General features: G+C 48.7%; 1 protein-coding gene across 1 annotated transcript in view; it reads left to right on the forward strand.

The window, feature by feature from the left end:
* The window catches only part of LOC145337798 (dynein axonemal heavy chain 6-like), a 785,492-nt gene that overhangs the window by 373,145 nt on the left and 395,020 nt on the right, over window positions 1–17,327 (forward strand). Inside the window, exon 36 of the mRNA XM_080182651.1 lies at window positions 8,940–9,160. Within this exon, the coding sequence (XP_080038777.1) occupies window positions 8,940–9,160 (221 nt within the window). The remainder of the gene's footprint in view (window positions 1–8,939; window positions 9,161–17,327) is intronic.

The raw sequence follows: 17,327 nt of genomic DNA on the forward strand, positions 1-17,327 counted from the left end.
TAAATTTATCAGACACGACATCCCTTTAACGAAACCGTGCTGAGTCTGCTCTATCAAGCAATTCCCCTCAAGATGCCTCGCTATTTCCTCCTTGATGACGGATTCTAACATTTTACCTACAACAGACGTTAAACTAACCGGCCTATAATTCCCTGTCTTTTGCCTGGCACCCTTCTTAAACAACGGCGTAACATTAGCCGTTTTCCAATCTTCCGGCACTTCCCCGGAATCCAGCGACGTCTGGAAAATAACCACTAAGGCATCCACTATCACCTCCGCCATTTCTTTCAGAACCCTCGGATGCAAAGCTGTCAGCCAGCTATCCAGTGGCAAAGCCCCAGGGGCAGATGCCGTACCCGCAGAGATCTATAAAGCTGCTGGTCCTGTACTTATCAAGAAGCTCACTGACTTGTTCCAATCCTTTTGGAAGCAAGGATCCATTCCTCAGGAACTTAAAGATGCTTCCATCGTACACCTTTTCAAGAGGAAGGGCAATGGGCAAGTATGCGACAACCACCGAGGAATCTTGCTGCTCTCCATCACAGGAAAAACCCTCTCAAGAGTCCTGCTAAATCGTCTGGTCATTCATCTGGAGCTGGGCCTGCTTCCAGAGTCACAGTGTGGTTTCCGCAAAGGTCGTGGGGATACTGACATGATTTTTGCTGCGCGTCAACTTCAGGAGAAGTGTCAGGAGCAGAATCGCGAGCTCTACACAACCTTTGTTGACCTTGTGAAAGCTTTCGACACTGTAAGCTGACAAGGCCTGTGGAGGATCATGTCAAAGTTCGGCTGCCTCCCCAAATTCATTCAGATGGTATGCCAGTTCCATGATGGCCAGAGTACTGGATGGAGGAGAATGCTCTGAGGCATTCCCAGTCACCAATGGTGTCAAACAGGGCTGTGTGCTCGCACCCACACTGTTCAGTATGATGTTTACTGCCATGCTGAATGATGCCTTCCAGGACAGTGTTCCTGGAATCAGCCTCAAGTACAGGGTGGATGGGAAGCTCTTCAACCTGAGGAGACTTCAAGCTATTACCAAAGTGAAAGAGACTGTTCTGAGAGATTTCCTCTTTGCCAATGACTGTGCCCTGTATGCTGGCTGAGAGCCAGAGATGCAAGTCAGTATGGACAAATTTTCCACAGCTTGTGACAACTTTGGACTCACCATCAACATTAAAAAGACTGAAGTCCTGCATCAGCCTGTTCCTCATGCACCGTACACAGAACCCATAATCACAATCAAAGGGCAGAAACTACAGGCAGTCGACCAGTTCACTTATCTTGGCAGCACCCTCTCCCAAGCAGTGACTATTGATACAGAAGTTAACTGCAGAATAGCAAAGGCAAGTTCTGCTTTTGGTAGACTGCGTTCCACTGTATGGGAACATCGAGGAATCAGCCTGGCAACAAAACTGAAGGTCTACAGCGCCGCGGTACTCACTACCCTCCTGTATGCCTGTGAAACATGGACTGTGTATCGAAGGCATGCAAGACAGCTCAATCATTTCCACATGACTTGTCTTCACAGAAGATTACGCATCCGATGGCAAGACAAAGTACCAGACACTGAAGTTCTCTCTAGAGCAAGTCTACCATCAGTCCACACACTGCTGATGAGAGCGCAGACCCGGTGGGCAGGTCATGTCATCTGTATGTCAGACGAACACATACCCAAGCAGCTCCTTTTTGGGGAACTCTCTGCTGGAAGACGCTCACATGGAGGGCAGAAGAAACGTTTCAAAGACACACTCAAAGCCTCCCTGAAGTCGCTTGACACTGACACGACCACCTGCGAAACACTGGCACAAAACAGCCCTACCTGACGCTGCCTCATCCACAAAGGCTGTCAAGCTTATGAAGCAAGGTGTATTGCTGAAACACAACTTAAGCACGAGTTGTGCAAGTCCAGAGCCACCAGTGCAACAACTACAGTGTCTACACAAATCCGTCCAATATGTGCCAGGACATTCTGTACCCGAATTGGTCTGATCAGTCATCTTCAGACACACCACAACCAGCCTCAAAATGACTAATGGTGTCAAGGTCCTCATCGATGACGATGGACAAACAACTCAACAACTCAGTTCAGTTCTCCCCTCAGCCTCCAAGGAAAATAATCCTAGTTTATACAACCTGTCCCATAGCCAAAAACCCTGAGACTAGGTAACATCCTGGTGAACCTTCTTTGCACTCTCTCCAAAGTTTCTGGTAATGTGGTGACCATAAGTGCACAAAGTACTCCAAGTGTGGCCTAACCAAGGTATTATTTTGCTGCAACTCTTGATGAAGGCAAGCATCTTCTTAATCTTCTTGGCCACTTTTATGGAACTGTGGGATTGGTACTGCCGGAAGAACCAAAAAAAACAGAAAACTGGTTGGCAGACAGGAAACAAATGGCAGGCAGCGACTAGTGGGGTACCACAGGGATCAGCAGTGTCTTAGAGTGCTTCAAATTGAAAATCCAGGGGCAGGGCCTATTCCTGCCTGAGAGACTGGCAGCATAATGCTGAGTGGGCCACTGCGCATGCGATGACCTGTCAGTACCCGAAACACCCCCATTCCTGGCAACCCCGACCCCATTCCCCACAACCAGATGGCCAGCCTGATCGCCATCCTCCCTCCCTCTGCCACTGATCCTGACTGCAGAGTGGCCCTCCCTCCCCACTGATCACCACCACTCTCCCCCACAGGCACCTACCCCACTGGCAGTCCCGCATCCCCCTGCTCCAATCCCCCCATAGACCCCGCCCAAATAGGCGCCACCTCCTTGGCACTGCCGGATGCCCAGTGGGCAGTGTCAAGGTGCCAGGCTGACAATGCCTGGAGGCACCCCCCTGCCCCGCCCCACCCTCCCCTTACTCCAACCTCCTAGAGGGGCCTTGATGGCTTCTCTTCACTCCAGCGGGTTGGGGCTGCCTGTACCCATTACTGGGGAGCTGTCATAAATCCTGCTGGAGTGAACCACTCCTAGCGGGGAGGGAATGCTAACCGGCCTGGAGACTTCAGTCCTGGGTCCCTTATTGGGATGCAAATCTTGATTTTAATATTTAAATCAGCATGGAGCTGATGACTCTGGAAATCCTGTGCCTGAAGACGTTCAGAGGTCATGACGCCCAGTGGGGAGCCTGCTAAACGACCTCCGCTCATGTCTCCAGGCCTGTGACACTCCTAAAGCAGCACAACTTGTGGGGGAATCACTCCCAATATCTCCAAATTCACAGATGGTACAAAGTTGGGTGGCAGGGTGAGCCATGAGGAGGTTGAAGAGATGCTTCAGTGTGATTGGCGGATGCAGTAAATTTGGATTTATTATCCACTTTGGTAGCAGAAACAGGAAGGCAGATTACAAATTAGGAGAAGGGAATGTGCGACACAACCTGGTTGTACACCAGTTGCTGAAGATAAGCATGCAGATAAAATAGGCAGAGAAAATAGGCAAATGGTATGTTGGCCTTGAATATTGTGTGTTTTTTTGGTCTCCTTGTCTGAGGAAGGATGTTCTTGCTCTACAGGGAGTGCAGAGAAGGTTTAACAGATTGATTCCTGGGACGGCAGGACTGATGTATGAGGAGAGATTGAGTTGGTGAAGATTGTTTTTGCTAGATTTCAGAAGAATGAAGGAGGCTTCCCGTAGAAATCTACAAAATTCTAACAGGACTAGACAGGGTAGATGCAAGAAGTATGTTCCCAATGGCGGGCATGTCCAGAATCAGGGGTCACAGCCTAAGGATTCAGGATGGACTGTTTAGGACGGAGGTTCACCAGAGAGTGGTGAATGTGTAGAATTCACTACCACCGAAAGTAGTCGAGGCCAAACACCTTAATGTTTTTAAGAAGGAGTTAGATAAAGTTCTTGGGGCTAAAGGGATCAAAAAGTATGGGGGGAAGGTGGGAAAAGGCTATTGAGTTGAATGATCAACCATGATCATAATGAATGGTGGAGCAAGCTTGATGGGCCAAATGACCTCCTACTGCTCTAACCTTCTATGTTTCTGCTTCCTCCAACACAGGCAGCAAATTATAGATATCCACAACCCTCTGTGTAAAAAAGTTCTTCCTCAGTCCCCTTTACACCTTCTGTCACTTACCTTGATCCTATGTTCCCTGGTTCTAGAATTCTCCACCAAGGGCAACAATTTTATCCTGTCCACTCTATCTCTTCTCCTCATCATTTTGGACACCTCTATCAAGTCACCCCTCAGCCTACTTTGTTCCAAGGAAAATAATCCCAATCTAACCCTACTCTCCTCTGAGTTACTCTTTTCTAACCCTGGTAACATTCTTGTAAACCTCCTCTGCACTCTGTCTGGAGCAAATGTGTCGTTCCTGTAATATGGTGACCAGAACTGCACACAATACTCCAGTTGTGGCCTCACCAGTGCTTTACATAATTCCAACATTATATCCTTATTTTTATATTCTATACCTCTACCAATGAAGGAGCGGATCCCATACACCTTCTGTACGATCGTGTCTTCTTAAACTGCTGCCTTCAGGGATCTGTATTCTTGTACACTAAGATTTCTCACTTCAACCCCTCTTAGTATATTCCTATTTACTGTGTATTTCCTATAACTGTTCAAACTCTCTAAATACATGATCTCACACTTCTCTATGTTAAAATCCACCTGTCACTTTACCGCCCACTCTACCAACCCATTGATATGGTTTTGGAGATTATAGCTCTTTCTACACTATCCACTACTCGGCCAATCTTCTGTCGTCTGCAACCATGGGAGCAAACCACAGATGACCAGAGATATTCAGGATATGATGAGAAACATAGAACACTACAGCACAAACAGGCCCTTCGGCCCACGAGTTGCGCCGATCACATCAACACCTACCAATCCATAGACCTATCTATAACCCCCAATCCCATTAAATCCTATATACTCATCCAGAAGTCTTTTAAAAGACCCCAGTGAGTTCGCCTCCACCACCACTGACGGCAGCCGATTCCATTCACTCACCACCCTCTGAGTGAAAAACTTACCCCTAACATCACTTCTGTACTTGCCTCCCCGCACCTTAAATCTGTGTCCTCTCATAGCGACCATTTCAACCTGGGGAAATAGCCTCTGAGAATCCACCCTATCTATTCCTCTCAACATTTTATAAACCTCTATCAGGTCGCCTCTCAACCTTCGTCTCTCCAGGAAAAAGAGTCCCAGCTCCCTCAACCTAACTTCATAAGGCATGCCTCCCAGTCCAGGCAACATCCTTGTAAATCTCCTCTGTACCCTTTCAATAGCTTCTACGTCTTTCCTATAGTGAGGCGACCAGAACTGCGCACAGTACTCCAAGTGAGGCCTGACAAGGGTCTTATAAAGTTGCAGCATTACCTCCCCATTCCTAAACTCAATCCCTCGATTAATGAAAGCCAGTACACCATACGCCTTCTTGACCACATCCTCCACCTGCGAGGCCTATTTAAGAGTCCTGTGGACCCGGACCTCAAGATCCTTCTGCTCTTCAACACTACTAAGACTCCTGCCCTTGATAGTGTACTCGTTCATCCCATTGGTTCTGCCAAAATGGACGACTACACATTTATCCGCGTTGAAGTCCATCTGCCACTTCTCCGCCCAGTCCTGCATCCTATTTATGTCCTGCTGCAACTTTTGGCATCCTTCTAGACCATCCACAACGCCACCGACCTTCGTGTCATCAGCGAACTTACTAACCCATCCCTCCACTTCCTCAAAGAAAAGAAAAGTTTTTAGCAGATATAGGGGGAGCAAATCAGTAGAGGCATTCGTGAGGTATAGGGTGGAGGGTGCAGGGTGGAGCATAAGAAAGCAATTTGGAAAGCAAAGAGGGGATATGAAAAAGTTTTGGCTGGTAAAAGTAGGGAAAAGCCCAAGATATTTTACATGTATATCAATGGTAAGAAGATGACCAGGGAAAGAGTGAGGCCCATTAAGAACATAAGAAATAGGAGCAGGAGTAGGCCATCTAGCCCTTCGAGCCTGCCCCGCCATTCAATAAGATCATGGCTGATCTGTCGTGTCTCAGTTCCACATTCCCGCCCTCTCCCCATAACCCTTAATCCCCTTGCCTATCAAAAACCTATCAACCTGCGTCTTAAAAATATTTAGCGAGGTAGCCTCCACCACTTCAACGGGCAGAGAATTCCAGAGATTCACCACCCTTTGAGTGAAGAAGTTCCTCCTCAACTCCGTTCTAAACCGCACCCCCTTTATCTTGAGGCTGTGCCCTCTACTCCTACTGTCCTTTCTGAGCGGGAAGAGCCTCTCCACCTCTATCCTATCCATCCCATTCATCATCTTATATGTCTCAATGAGATCTCCCCTCATTCTTCTAAACTCTAACGAGTACAAGCCTAGTTTATTCAGCCTCTCCTCATAGTTCAACCCCCTTAACTCCGGTGTCAGCCTAGTAAACCTCCTCTGCACTCCCTCCAAGGCCAAAATATCCTTGCGTAAGTGCGGCGACCAAAACAGCACACAGTACTCCAGCTGCGGCCTCACCAGTGCCCTGTACAGTTGCAGCAAGACCTCCCTGCTTTTATATTCAATCCCCCTCGCTATGAAGGCCAGCATCCCATTTGTCTTCCTGACCACCTGCTGCACCTGCGGGCTGGATTTTTGCGACTCATGCACAAGGACCGCCAGGTCCCTCTGCACCGTTGCATGCTGCAGTTTTTCGCCATGTAAGTAATAGTCCTTCCTACCATTCTTCCTACCAAAGTGGACCACCTCGCACTTGCCAACATTAAATTCCATTTGCCAGTTCCTGACCCATTCGCCCAGCCTATCTAGACCAAGGGGGCGATCTTGGGTGCAGCCAGAGGACATTGGTAGAGTGTTTGGATGAATACTTCACATACGTATTCACCCGAGAGAATGAGGACAATGGAATGGAATTCGGGGAGAGGGACTGAAGTCCTTGAGTAAATTGACATAGGGAAGGACAAAGTGTTTGAAGAGTTGGCAGTCTTGTAAGTGGATAAACCTCCAAGTGCAGATAAATTGTGCCCTGGGCTGCTGTGGAAGGCAAGGGAGGAGATTGCAGGGGCTCTGACCCAAATTTTTAATTCCTCTCCGGCCACAAGACAAATGCCAGATGACTGGAGAACAGTTAATGTGGTTCCGTTATTCAAGAAGGGCTGTAGAGATAAACCAGGGAACTACAGACCAGTGAGCCTCACATCAGTGGTAGGGAAACTATTAGAGAAATTTCTGAAGGAAAGCATCGGTCTCCACTTGGAGAGGCAAAACTTGATCAGGGAGAGTCAGCATGGCTTCGTCAGAGGAAGGTCATGCCTAAGAAATTTGATTGAATTTTTTGACGAAGTGACCAGATGTGTAGATGAGGGTAGTGCAGTCGATGTAATTTATATGGTTTTAGCAAAGCCTTTGACAAGGTCCCACATGGGAGACTTGTGAAGAAGGTAAATTCACACAGGATGCAGGGTAATTTGATAAAGTGGATTCAAAATTGGCTCAGTTGTGGGAAACACAGTAAGAAGTTTCACAACACCAGGTTAAAGTCCAACAGGTTTATTTGATAGTAAACGCCACAGGCTTTTGGAACGCTGTTCCTTTGTCAGGTGAGTGGAAAGTTCTTTCCAAGCAGTCATGACATTCATGACTGTTTGGTGGTTGGATTAATAAGTTTGTGGTTGGCACAAAGATTGGCTGGGTGCTTAACAGTGAGGCGGAGTGTTTTGGCCTAAAGAAGATGTAGACGGAATGGTCAAATGGGCAGGTAAGTGGCAGATGGAATTTAACCCTGAAAAGTGTGAGGTGATACATTTTGGAAGGAGTAATTAGATAAGAAAATACTCAAGGAATGGCAGGAACCAGGAAGTCCTGTGGAACAAAGGGACCTTGGCGTGTTTGTCCACAGATCTCTGAAGGTGAAGGGCATGTTAGTAGGGTGATGAAAGAGGTGTATGGGACAATTGCCTTTATCAATCGAGGCATAGATTACAAAAGCAGGAAAGTCATGTTAGAGTTGAACGGAACTTTGGTGAGGCCACAGCGAGAATATTGTGTGCAGTTCTAGTCGCCACATTATCAGAGAATGTGATTGCATTGGAGAGGGTGCAGAGGAGATTCACCAGGATCTGCCTGGGGTGGAACATTTAAATTATGAAGAGAGATTGCGGAGGCTTGGGTTGTTTTCATTGGAGCAGAGAAGACTGAGGGGGCGACCTGATTGAGGTGTTCAAGATGATGAGAGACATGGACAGAGTGGATAAGGAGCAGCTGTTCCCCTTAGTTGAAGGGTCAGTCACAAGGGGACATAGGTCCAAGGTGAGGGGTAGGAGGTTTAGGGAGGATGGGATGAAAAATCTTTTTACCCAGAGGGTGGCGAGGGTCTGGAATGCGCTGCCTGGGAGGGTGGTAGAGGCGGGATGCTTCACATCCTTTAAAAAGTACCTGGATGAGTACTTGGCACACAATAACATTCAGGACTATGGGCCAAGTGCTGGCAGATGGGACTAAGTAGGTAGGTCAAGTGTTTTTCATGTGTTGATACAGACTCAGTGGGCCCAAGGGCCTCTTCTGAGCCATGTGATTCTGTGATTTCATTTTCTTCCTATCAAAATGAATCACTCACATTTCTCTGCACTGAACTTCATCTGCCACTTGTCCACTGATTCCACCAACTTGTCTGTCCTTTTGAAATTCTACGCTCACTTCAGCAGAGTGCACAGTCCTTCCAAGTTCCATATCATTCACAAATAGTGACATTGTGCTGTATGAACCAAGATCCAGGACATTAAAAAACATCAGGAGTAGCAAGGGGCACTATGCTGACCACCAGGGAACACAAGCACAAACATCTTCCAGCCTGAAAAACACATGTTAACCAACACTCTCTGTCATGTCACTGAGTATATCCAGGGAGATACTGGCCTTTTAATTCCATGACCTGTCATGCACCCTCCTTCTTCCCTCCAGATACAACAGTACCGATCAGCTGGAGATGGGTAATCATGGATGGCCCAGTAGATACAGTCTGGGTGGAAAACCTCAACACTGTTCTGGATGATACCAGAACTCTCTGCTTGGCCAACGGGGAACGCATCAGTTTACTACAAGGCATGAGGATCATCTTTGAGGTGGATAGCCTTTCCCAAGCCAGCCCTGCCACAATCAGCAGGTGTGCCATGGTTTATATGGTAAGTTAACGCCACTTAACAATGCAGAGACAGGCGGAGTGATTCTCCCAAATTCAAATTTCCCATCCGAAGAGTAACGACCAGCACCTGCTGGAAATCACAGAGTGTGTCAGGTGGAATTCACCCACCTGGGGGAGACAAATACGAGCATCCCATAAGCCAGGCCGCGATACAGACTGACTCATCACTTCAGACCCACACCCCATCACTGTGAGAATCAGAGATACAGACCCACACCCCATCACTGTGACAGAGTCACAGATACAGACCCACACCCCATCACTGTGACAGAGTCACAGATACAGACCCACACCCCATCACTGTGAGAGAATCAGAGATACAGACCCACACCCCATCACTGTGAGAATCACAGATACAGACCCGCACTCCATCACTGTGAGAGAATCAGAGATACAGACCCACACTCCATCACTGTGGGAGAATCACAGATACAGACCCACACCCCATCACTGTGAGAATCACAGATACAGACCCACACTCCATCACTGTGAGAGAATCAGAGATACAGACCCACACCCCATCACTGTGAGAATCAGAGATACAGACCACACCCCATCACTGTGACAGAGTCACAGATACAGACCCACACCCCATCACTGTGAGAGAATCAGAGATACAGACCCACACCCCATCACTGTGAGAATCACAGATACAGACCCGCACTCCATCACTGTGAGAGAATCAGAGATACAGACCCACACCCCATCACTGTGAGAGAATCAGAGATACAGACCCACACCCCATCACTGTGAGAGAATCAGAGATACAGACCCACACCCCATCACTGTGAGAGAAACAGAGATACAGACCCACACCCCATCACTGTGAGAATCACAGATACAGACCCACACCCCATCACTGTGAGAATCACAGATACAGACCCACACCCCATCACTGTGAGAATCAGAGATACAGACCCACACCCCATCACTGTGAGAATCACAGATACAGACCCACACCCCATCACTGTGAGAATCACAGATACAGACCCACACCCCATCACTGTGAGAGAATCAGAGATACAGACCCACACCCCATCACTGTGAGAGAATCAGAGATACAGACCCACACCCCATCACTGTGAGAGAATCAGAGATACAGACCCACACCCCGTCACTGTGAGAATCAGCTATTCAGACCCACACCCCATCACTGTGAGAATCAGAGATACAGACCCACACCCCATCACTGTGAGAGAATCAGAGATACAGACCCACACCCCATCACTGTGAGAGAATCACAGATACAGACCCGCACTCCATCACTGTGAGAGAATCAGAGATACAGACCCACACCCCATCACTGTGAGAATCACAGATACAGACCCACACCCCATCACTGTGAGAATCAGAGATACAGACCCACACCCCATCACTGTGAGAATCACAGATACAGACCCACACCCCATCACTGTGAGAATCACAGATACAGACCCACACCCCATCACTGTGAGAGAATCAGAGATACAGACCCACACCCCATCACTGTGAGAGAATCAGAGATACAGACCCACACCCCGTCACTGTGAGAATCAGCGATACAGACCCACACCCCATCACTGTGAGAATCACAGATACAGACCCACACCCCATCACTGTGAGAGAATCAGAGATACAGACCCACACTCCATCACTGTGAGAATCACAGATACAGACCCACACCCCATCACTGTGAGAATCACAGATACAGACCCACACCCCATCACTCTGAGAATCACAGATACAGACCCACACCCCATCACTGTGAGATTCACAGATACAGACCCATACCCCATCACTGTGAGACTCACAGATACAGACCCACACCCCATCACGGTGAGAATCACAGACACAGACCCACACCCCATCACTGTGAGAATCACAGATACAGACCCACACCCCATCACTGTGAGAATCACAGATGCAGACCCACACCCCATCACTGAGAGAATCACAGATACAGACCCACACCCCATCACTGTGAGAATCACAGATACAGACCCACACCCCATCACTGTGAGAGAATCAGAGATACAGACCCACACCCCATCACTGTGAGAGAATCAGAGATACAGACCCACACCCCGTCACTGTGAGAATCAGCGATACAGACCCACACCCCATCACTGTGAGAGAATCAGAGATACAGACCCACACTCCATCACTGTGAGAATCACAGATACAGACCCACACCCCATCACTGTGAGAATCACAGATACAGACCCACACCCCATCACTCTGAGAATCACAGATACAGACCCACACCCCATCACTGTGAGATTCACAGATACAGACCCATACCCCATCACTGTGAGACTCACAGATACAGACCCACACCCCATCACGGTGAGAATCACAGACACAGACCCACACCCCATCACTGTGAGAATCACAGATACAGACCCACACCCCATCACTGTGAGAATCACAGATGCAGACCCACACCCCATCACTGAGAGAATCACAGATACAGACCCACACCCCATCACTGTGAGAATCACAGATACAGACCCAAACCCCATCACTGTGAGAGAATCACAGATACAGACCCACACCCCATCACTGTGAGAATCAGCGATACAGACCCACACCCCATCACTGTGAGAATCAGAGATACAGACCCACACTCCATCACTGTGAGAATCACAGATACAGACCCACACCCCATCACTGTGAGAATCACAGATACAGACCCACACCCGATCACTGTGAGAATCACAGATACAGACCCACACCCCATCACTGTGAGAATCACAGATACAGACCCACACCCCATCACTGTGAGAGAATCCGTGATACAGACCCACACCCCATCGCTGTGAGAGAATCAGAGATACAGACCCACACCCCATCACTATGAGAATTACAGATACAGACCCACACCCCATCACTGTGAGAATCAGAGATACAGACCCACACCCCATCACTGTGAGAATCACAGATACAGACCCACACCCCATCACTGTGAGAATCACAGATACAGACCCACAATCCATCACTGTGGGAGAGAATCAGAGATACAGACCCACACCCCATCGCTGTGAGAATCAGAGATACAGACCCACACCCCATCACTGTGAGAATCAGAGATACAGACCCACACCCCATCCCTGTGAGAGAATCCGAGATACAGACCCACACCCCAGGACTGTGAGAGAATCACAGATACAGACCCACACCCCATCACTGTGAGAATCACAGATACAGACCCAACCCCATCACTGTGAGAGAATCAGAGATACAGACCCACACCCCATCACTGTGAGAATCACAGATACAGACCCGCACTCCATCACTGTGAGAGAATCAGAGATACAGACCCAGACCCCATCACTGTGAGAATCAGAGATACAGACCCACACCCCATCACTGTGAGAGAATCAGAGATACAGACCCACACCCCATCACTGTGAGAATCACAGATACAGACCCACACCCCATCACTGTGAGAATCACACATACAGACCCACACCCCATCACTGTGAGAATCAGAGATACAGACCCACACCCCATCACTGTGAGAGAATCCGAGATACAGACCCACACCCCATCACTGTGAGAATCACAGATACAGACCCACACCCCATCACTCTGAGAATCACGGATACAGACCCACACTCCATCACTGTGAGAATCACAGATACAGACCCACACTCCATCACTGTGAGAGAATCAGAGATACAGACCCACACCCCATCACTGTGAGAATCAGAGACACAGACCCACACCCCATCACTGTGAGAGAATAAGTGATACAGACCCACACCCCATGACTGTGAGAGAATCACAGATACAGACCCACACCCCATCACTGTGAGAATCACAGATACAGACCCAACCCCATCACTGTGAGAGAATCAGAGATACAGACCCACACCCCATCACTGTGAGAATCAGAGATACAGACCCACACCCCATCACTGTGAGAGAATCAGAGATACAGACCCACACCCCATCACTGTGAGAATCAGAGATACAGACCCACACCCCATCACTGTGAGAATCAGAGATACAGACCCACACCCCATCACTGTGAGAATCACAGATACAGACCCACTCCCCATCACTGTGAGAATCACAGATACAGACCCACACCCCATCACTGTGAGAGAATCACAGGTACAGGCCCACACCCCATCACAGTGAGAATCACAGATACAGACCCACACCCCATCACTGTGAGAATCACAGATACAGACCCACACCCCATCACAGTGAGAATCACAGATACAGACCCACACCCCATTACTGTGAGAATCACAGATACAGACCCACACCCCATCACTGTGAGAATCACAGATACAGACCCACACTCCATCACTGTGAGAAAATCAGAGATACAGACCCACACCCCATCACTGAGAGAATCAGCGATACAGACCCACACCCCATCACTGTGAGAATCAGCGATACAGACCCACACCCCATCACTGTGAGAGAATCAGAGATACAGACCCACACCCCATCACTGTGAGAATCACAGATACAGACCCACACCCCATCACTCTGAGAATCACAGATACAGACCCACACTCCATCACTGTGAGAATCACAGATACAGACCCAACCCCATCACTGTGAGAATCAGAGATACAGACCCACACCCCATCACTGTGAGAGAATCAGAGATACAGACCCACACCCCATCACTGTGAGAATCAGAGATACAGACCCACACCCCATCACTGTGAGAATCACAGATACAGACCCACACCCCATCACTGTGAGAGAATCACAGGTTCAGGCCCACACCCCATCACAGTGAGAATCACAGATACAGGCCCACACCCCATCACTGTGAGAGAATCACAGATACAGACCCACACCCCATCACTGTGAGAATCACAGATACAGACCCACACCCCATCACTGTGAGAATCACAGATACAGACCCACACCCCATCACAGTGAGAATCACAGATACAGACCCACACCCCATCACTGAGAGAATCACAGATACAGACCCACACCCCATCACTGTGACAATCAGAGATACAGACCCACACCCCATTACTGTGAGAATCACAGATACAGGCCCACACTCCATCGCTGTGAGAGAATCACAGATACAGACCCACACCCAATCACTGTGAGAAGGTCACAGATGGAGACCCACACCCCATCACTGTGAGAATCAGAGATACAGACCCACACCCCATCACTGTAAGAGAATCACAGATACAGACCCACACCCCATCACTGTGAGACAGTCACAGATACAGACCCACACCCCATCACAGTGAGAATCACAGACACAGACCCAAACCCCATCACTGTGAGAGAATCACAGATACAGACCCACACCCCATCACTGTGAGAATCACAGATACAGACCCACACCCCATTACTGTGAGAATCAGAGATACAGACCCACACCCCATCACTGTGAGAATCACAGATACAGACCCACACCCCATCACTGTGAGAATCAGAGATACAGACCCAGACCCCATCACGGTGAGAATTACAGATACAGACCCACACCCCATCACTGTGAGAATCACAGATACAGACCCACACCCCATCACTGTGAGAGAATCACAGATACAGACCCACACCCCATCACTGTGAGAATCACAGATACAGACCCACACCCCATCACTGTGAGAATCACAGATACAGACCCACACCCCATCAGTGTGAGAGAATAACAGATACAGACCCACACCCCATCACTGTGAGAATCACAGATACAGACCCACACCCCATCACGGTGAGAATCACAGATACAGACCCACACCCCATCACTGAGAGAATCACAGATACAGACCCACACCCCATCACTGTGAGAATCACAGATACAGGCCCACACTCCATCGCTGTGAGAGAATCACAGATACAGACCCACACCCAATCACTGTGAGAGAGTCACAGATGGAGACCCACACCCCATCACTGTGAGAATCAGAGATACAGACCCACACCCCATCACTGTAAGAGAATCACAGATACAGACCCACACCCATCACTGTGAGACAGTCACAGATACAGACCCACACCCCATCACAGTGAGAATCACAGACACAGACCCAAACCCCATCACTGTGAGAGAATCACAGATACAGACCCACACCCCATCACTGTGAGAATCACAGATACAGACCCACACCCCATTACTGTGAGAATCAGAGATACAGACCCACACCCCATCACTGTGAGAATCAGAGATACAGATCCACACCCCATCACTGTGAGAGAATCAGAGATACAGACCCACACCCCATCACTGTGAGAATTACAGATACAAACCCACACCCCATCACTGAGAGAGAATCACAGATACAGACCCACATCCCATCACTGTGAGAATCACAGATACAGACCCACTCCCCATCACTGTGAGAATCACAGATACAGAACCACACCCTATTACTGTCAGAATCACAGATACAGACCCACATCCCATCACTGTGAGAATCACAGATAAAGACCCACACCCCATCACTGTGAGAGAATCACTGGTACAGGCCCACACCCCATCACAGTGAGAATCAGAGATACAGACCCACACCCCATCACTGTGAGAATCAGCTATTCAGACCCACACCCCATCACTGTGAGCATCAGAGATACAGACCCACACCCCATCACTGTGAGAATCAGCGATACAGACCCACACCCCATCACTGTGAGAATCAGAGATACAGACCCACACCCCATCACTGTGAGAGAATCAGAGATACAGACCCAACCCCATCACTGTGAGAGAATCAGAGATACAGACCCACACCCCATCACTGTGAGAATCAGCTATTCAGACCCACACCCCATCACTGTGAGAATCAGAGATACAGACCCACACCCCATCACTGTGAGAATCAGAGATAGAGACCCACACCCCATCACTGTGAGAATCACAGATACAGACCCACTCCCCATCACTGTGAGAATCACAGATACAGACCCACACCCCATCACTGTGAGAGAATCACAGGTACAGGCCCACACCCCATCACAGTGAGAATCACAGATACGGACCCACACCCCATCACTGTGAGAGAATCACAGATACAGACCCACACCCCATCACTGTGAGAATCACAGATACAGACCCACACTCCATCACTGTGAGAAAATCAGAGATACAGACCCACACCCCATCACTGAGAGAATCAGCGATACAGACCCACACCCCATCACTGTGAGAATCAGCGATACAGACCCACACCCCATCACTGTGAGAATCAGAGATACAGACCCAGACCCCATCACTGTGAGAATCACAGATACAGACCCACACCCCATCACTGTGAGAGAATCACAGATACAGACCCACTCCCCATCACTGTGAGAATCACAGATACAGACCCACACCCTATTACTGTCAGAATCACAGATACAGACCCACATCCCATCACTGTGAGAATCACAGATACAGACCCACACCCCATCACTGTGAGAATCACAGATACAGACCCACACCCCATCACTGTGAGAGAATCACAGATACAGACCCACTCCCCATCACTGTGAGAATCACAGATACAGACCCACACCCTATTACTGTCAGAATCACAGATACAGACCCACATCCCATCACTGTGAGAATCACAGATAAAGACTCACACCCCATCACTGTGAGAGAATCACTGGTACAGGCCCACACCCCATCACAGTGAGAATCAGAGATACAGACCCACACGCCATCACTGTGAGAATCAGCTATTCAGACCCACACCCCATCACTGTGAGAATCAGCGATACAGACCCACACCCCATCACTGTGAGAATCAGAGATACAGACCCACACCCCATCACTGTGAGAGAATCAGAGATACAGACCCAACCCCATCACTGTGAGAGAATCAGAGATACAGACCCACACCCCATCACTGTGAGAATCAGCTATTCAGACCCACACCCCATCACTGTGAGCATCAGAGATACAGACCCACACCCCATCACAGTGAGAATCAGCGATACAGACCCACACCCCATCACGGTGAGAATCAGAGATACAGACCCACACCCCATCACTGTGAGAATCAGAGATAGAGACCCACACCCCATCACTGTGAGAATTACAGATACAGACCCACACCCCATCACTGTGAGAATCACAGATACAGACCCACACCCCATCACTGTGAGAGAATCACAGATACAGACCCACACCCCATCACTGTGAGAATCACAGATACAGACCCAAACCCCATCACTGTGAGAAT

This window comes from Carcharhinus amblyrhynchos, unplaced genomic scaffold (assembly GCF_965287045.1).
Source record: "Carcharhinus amblyrhynchos unplaced genomic scaffold, sCarAmb.v2.hapA scaffold_76, whole genome shotgun sequence".
NCBI classification, from domain to species: Eukaryota; Metazoa; Chordata; class Chondrichthyes; order Carcharhiniformes; family Carcharhinidae; genus Carcharhinus; species Carcharhinus amblyrhynchos.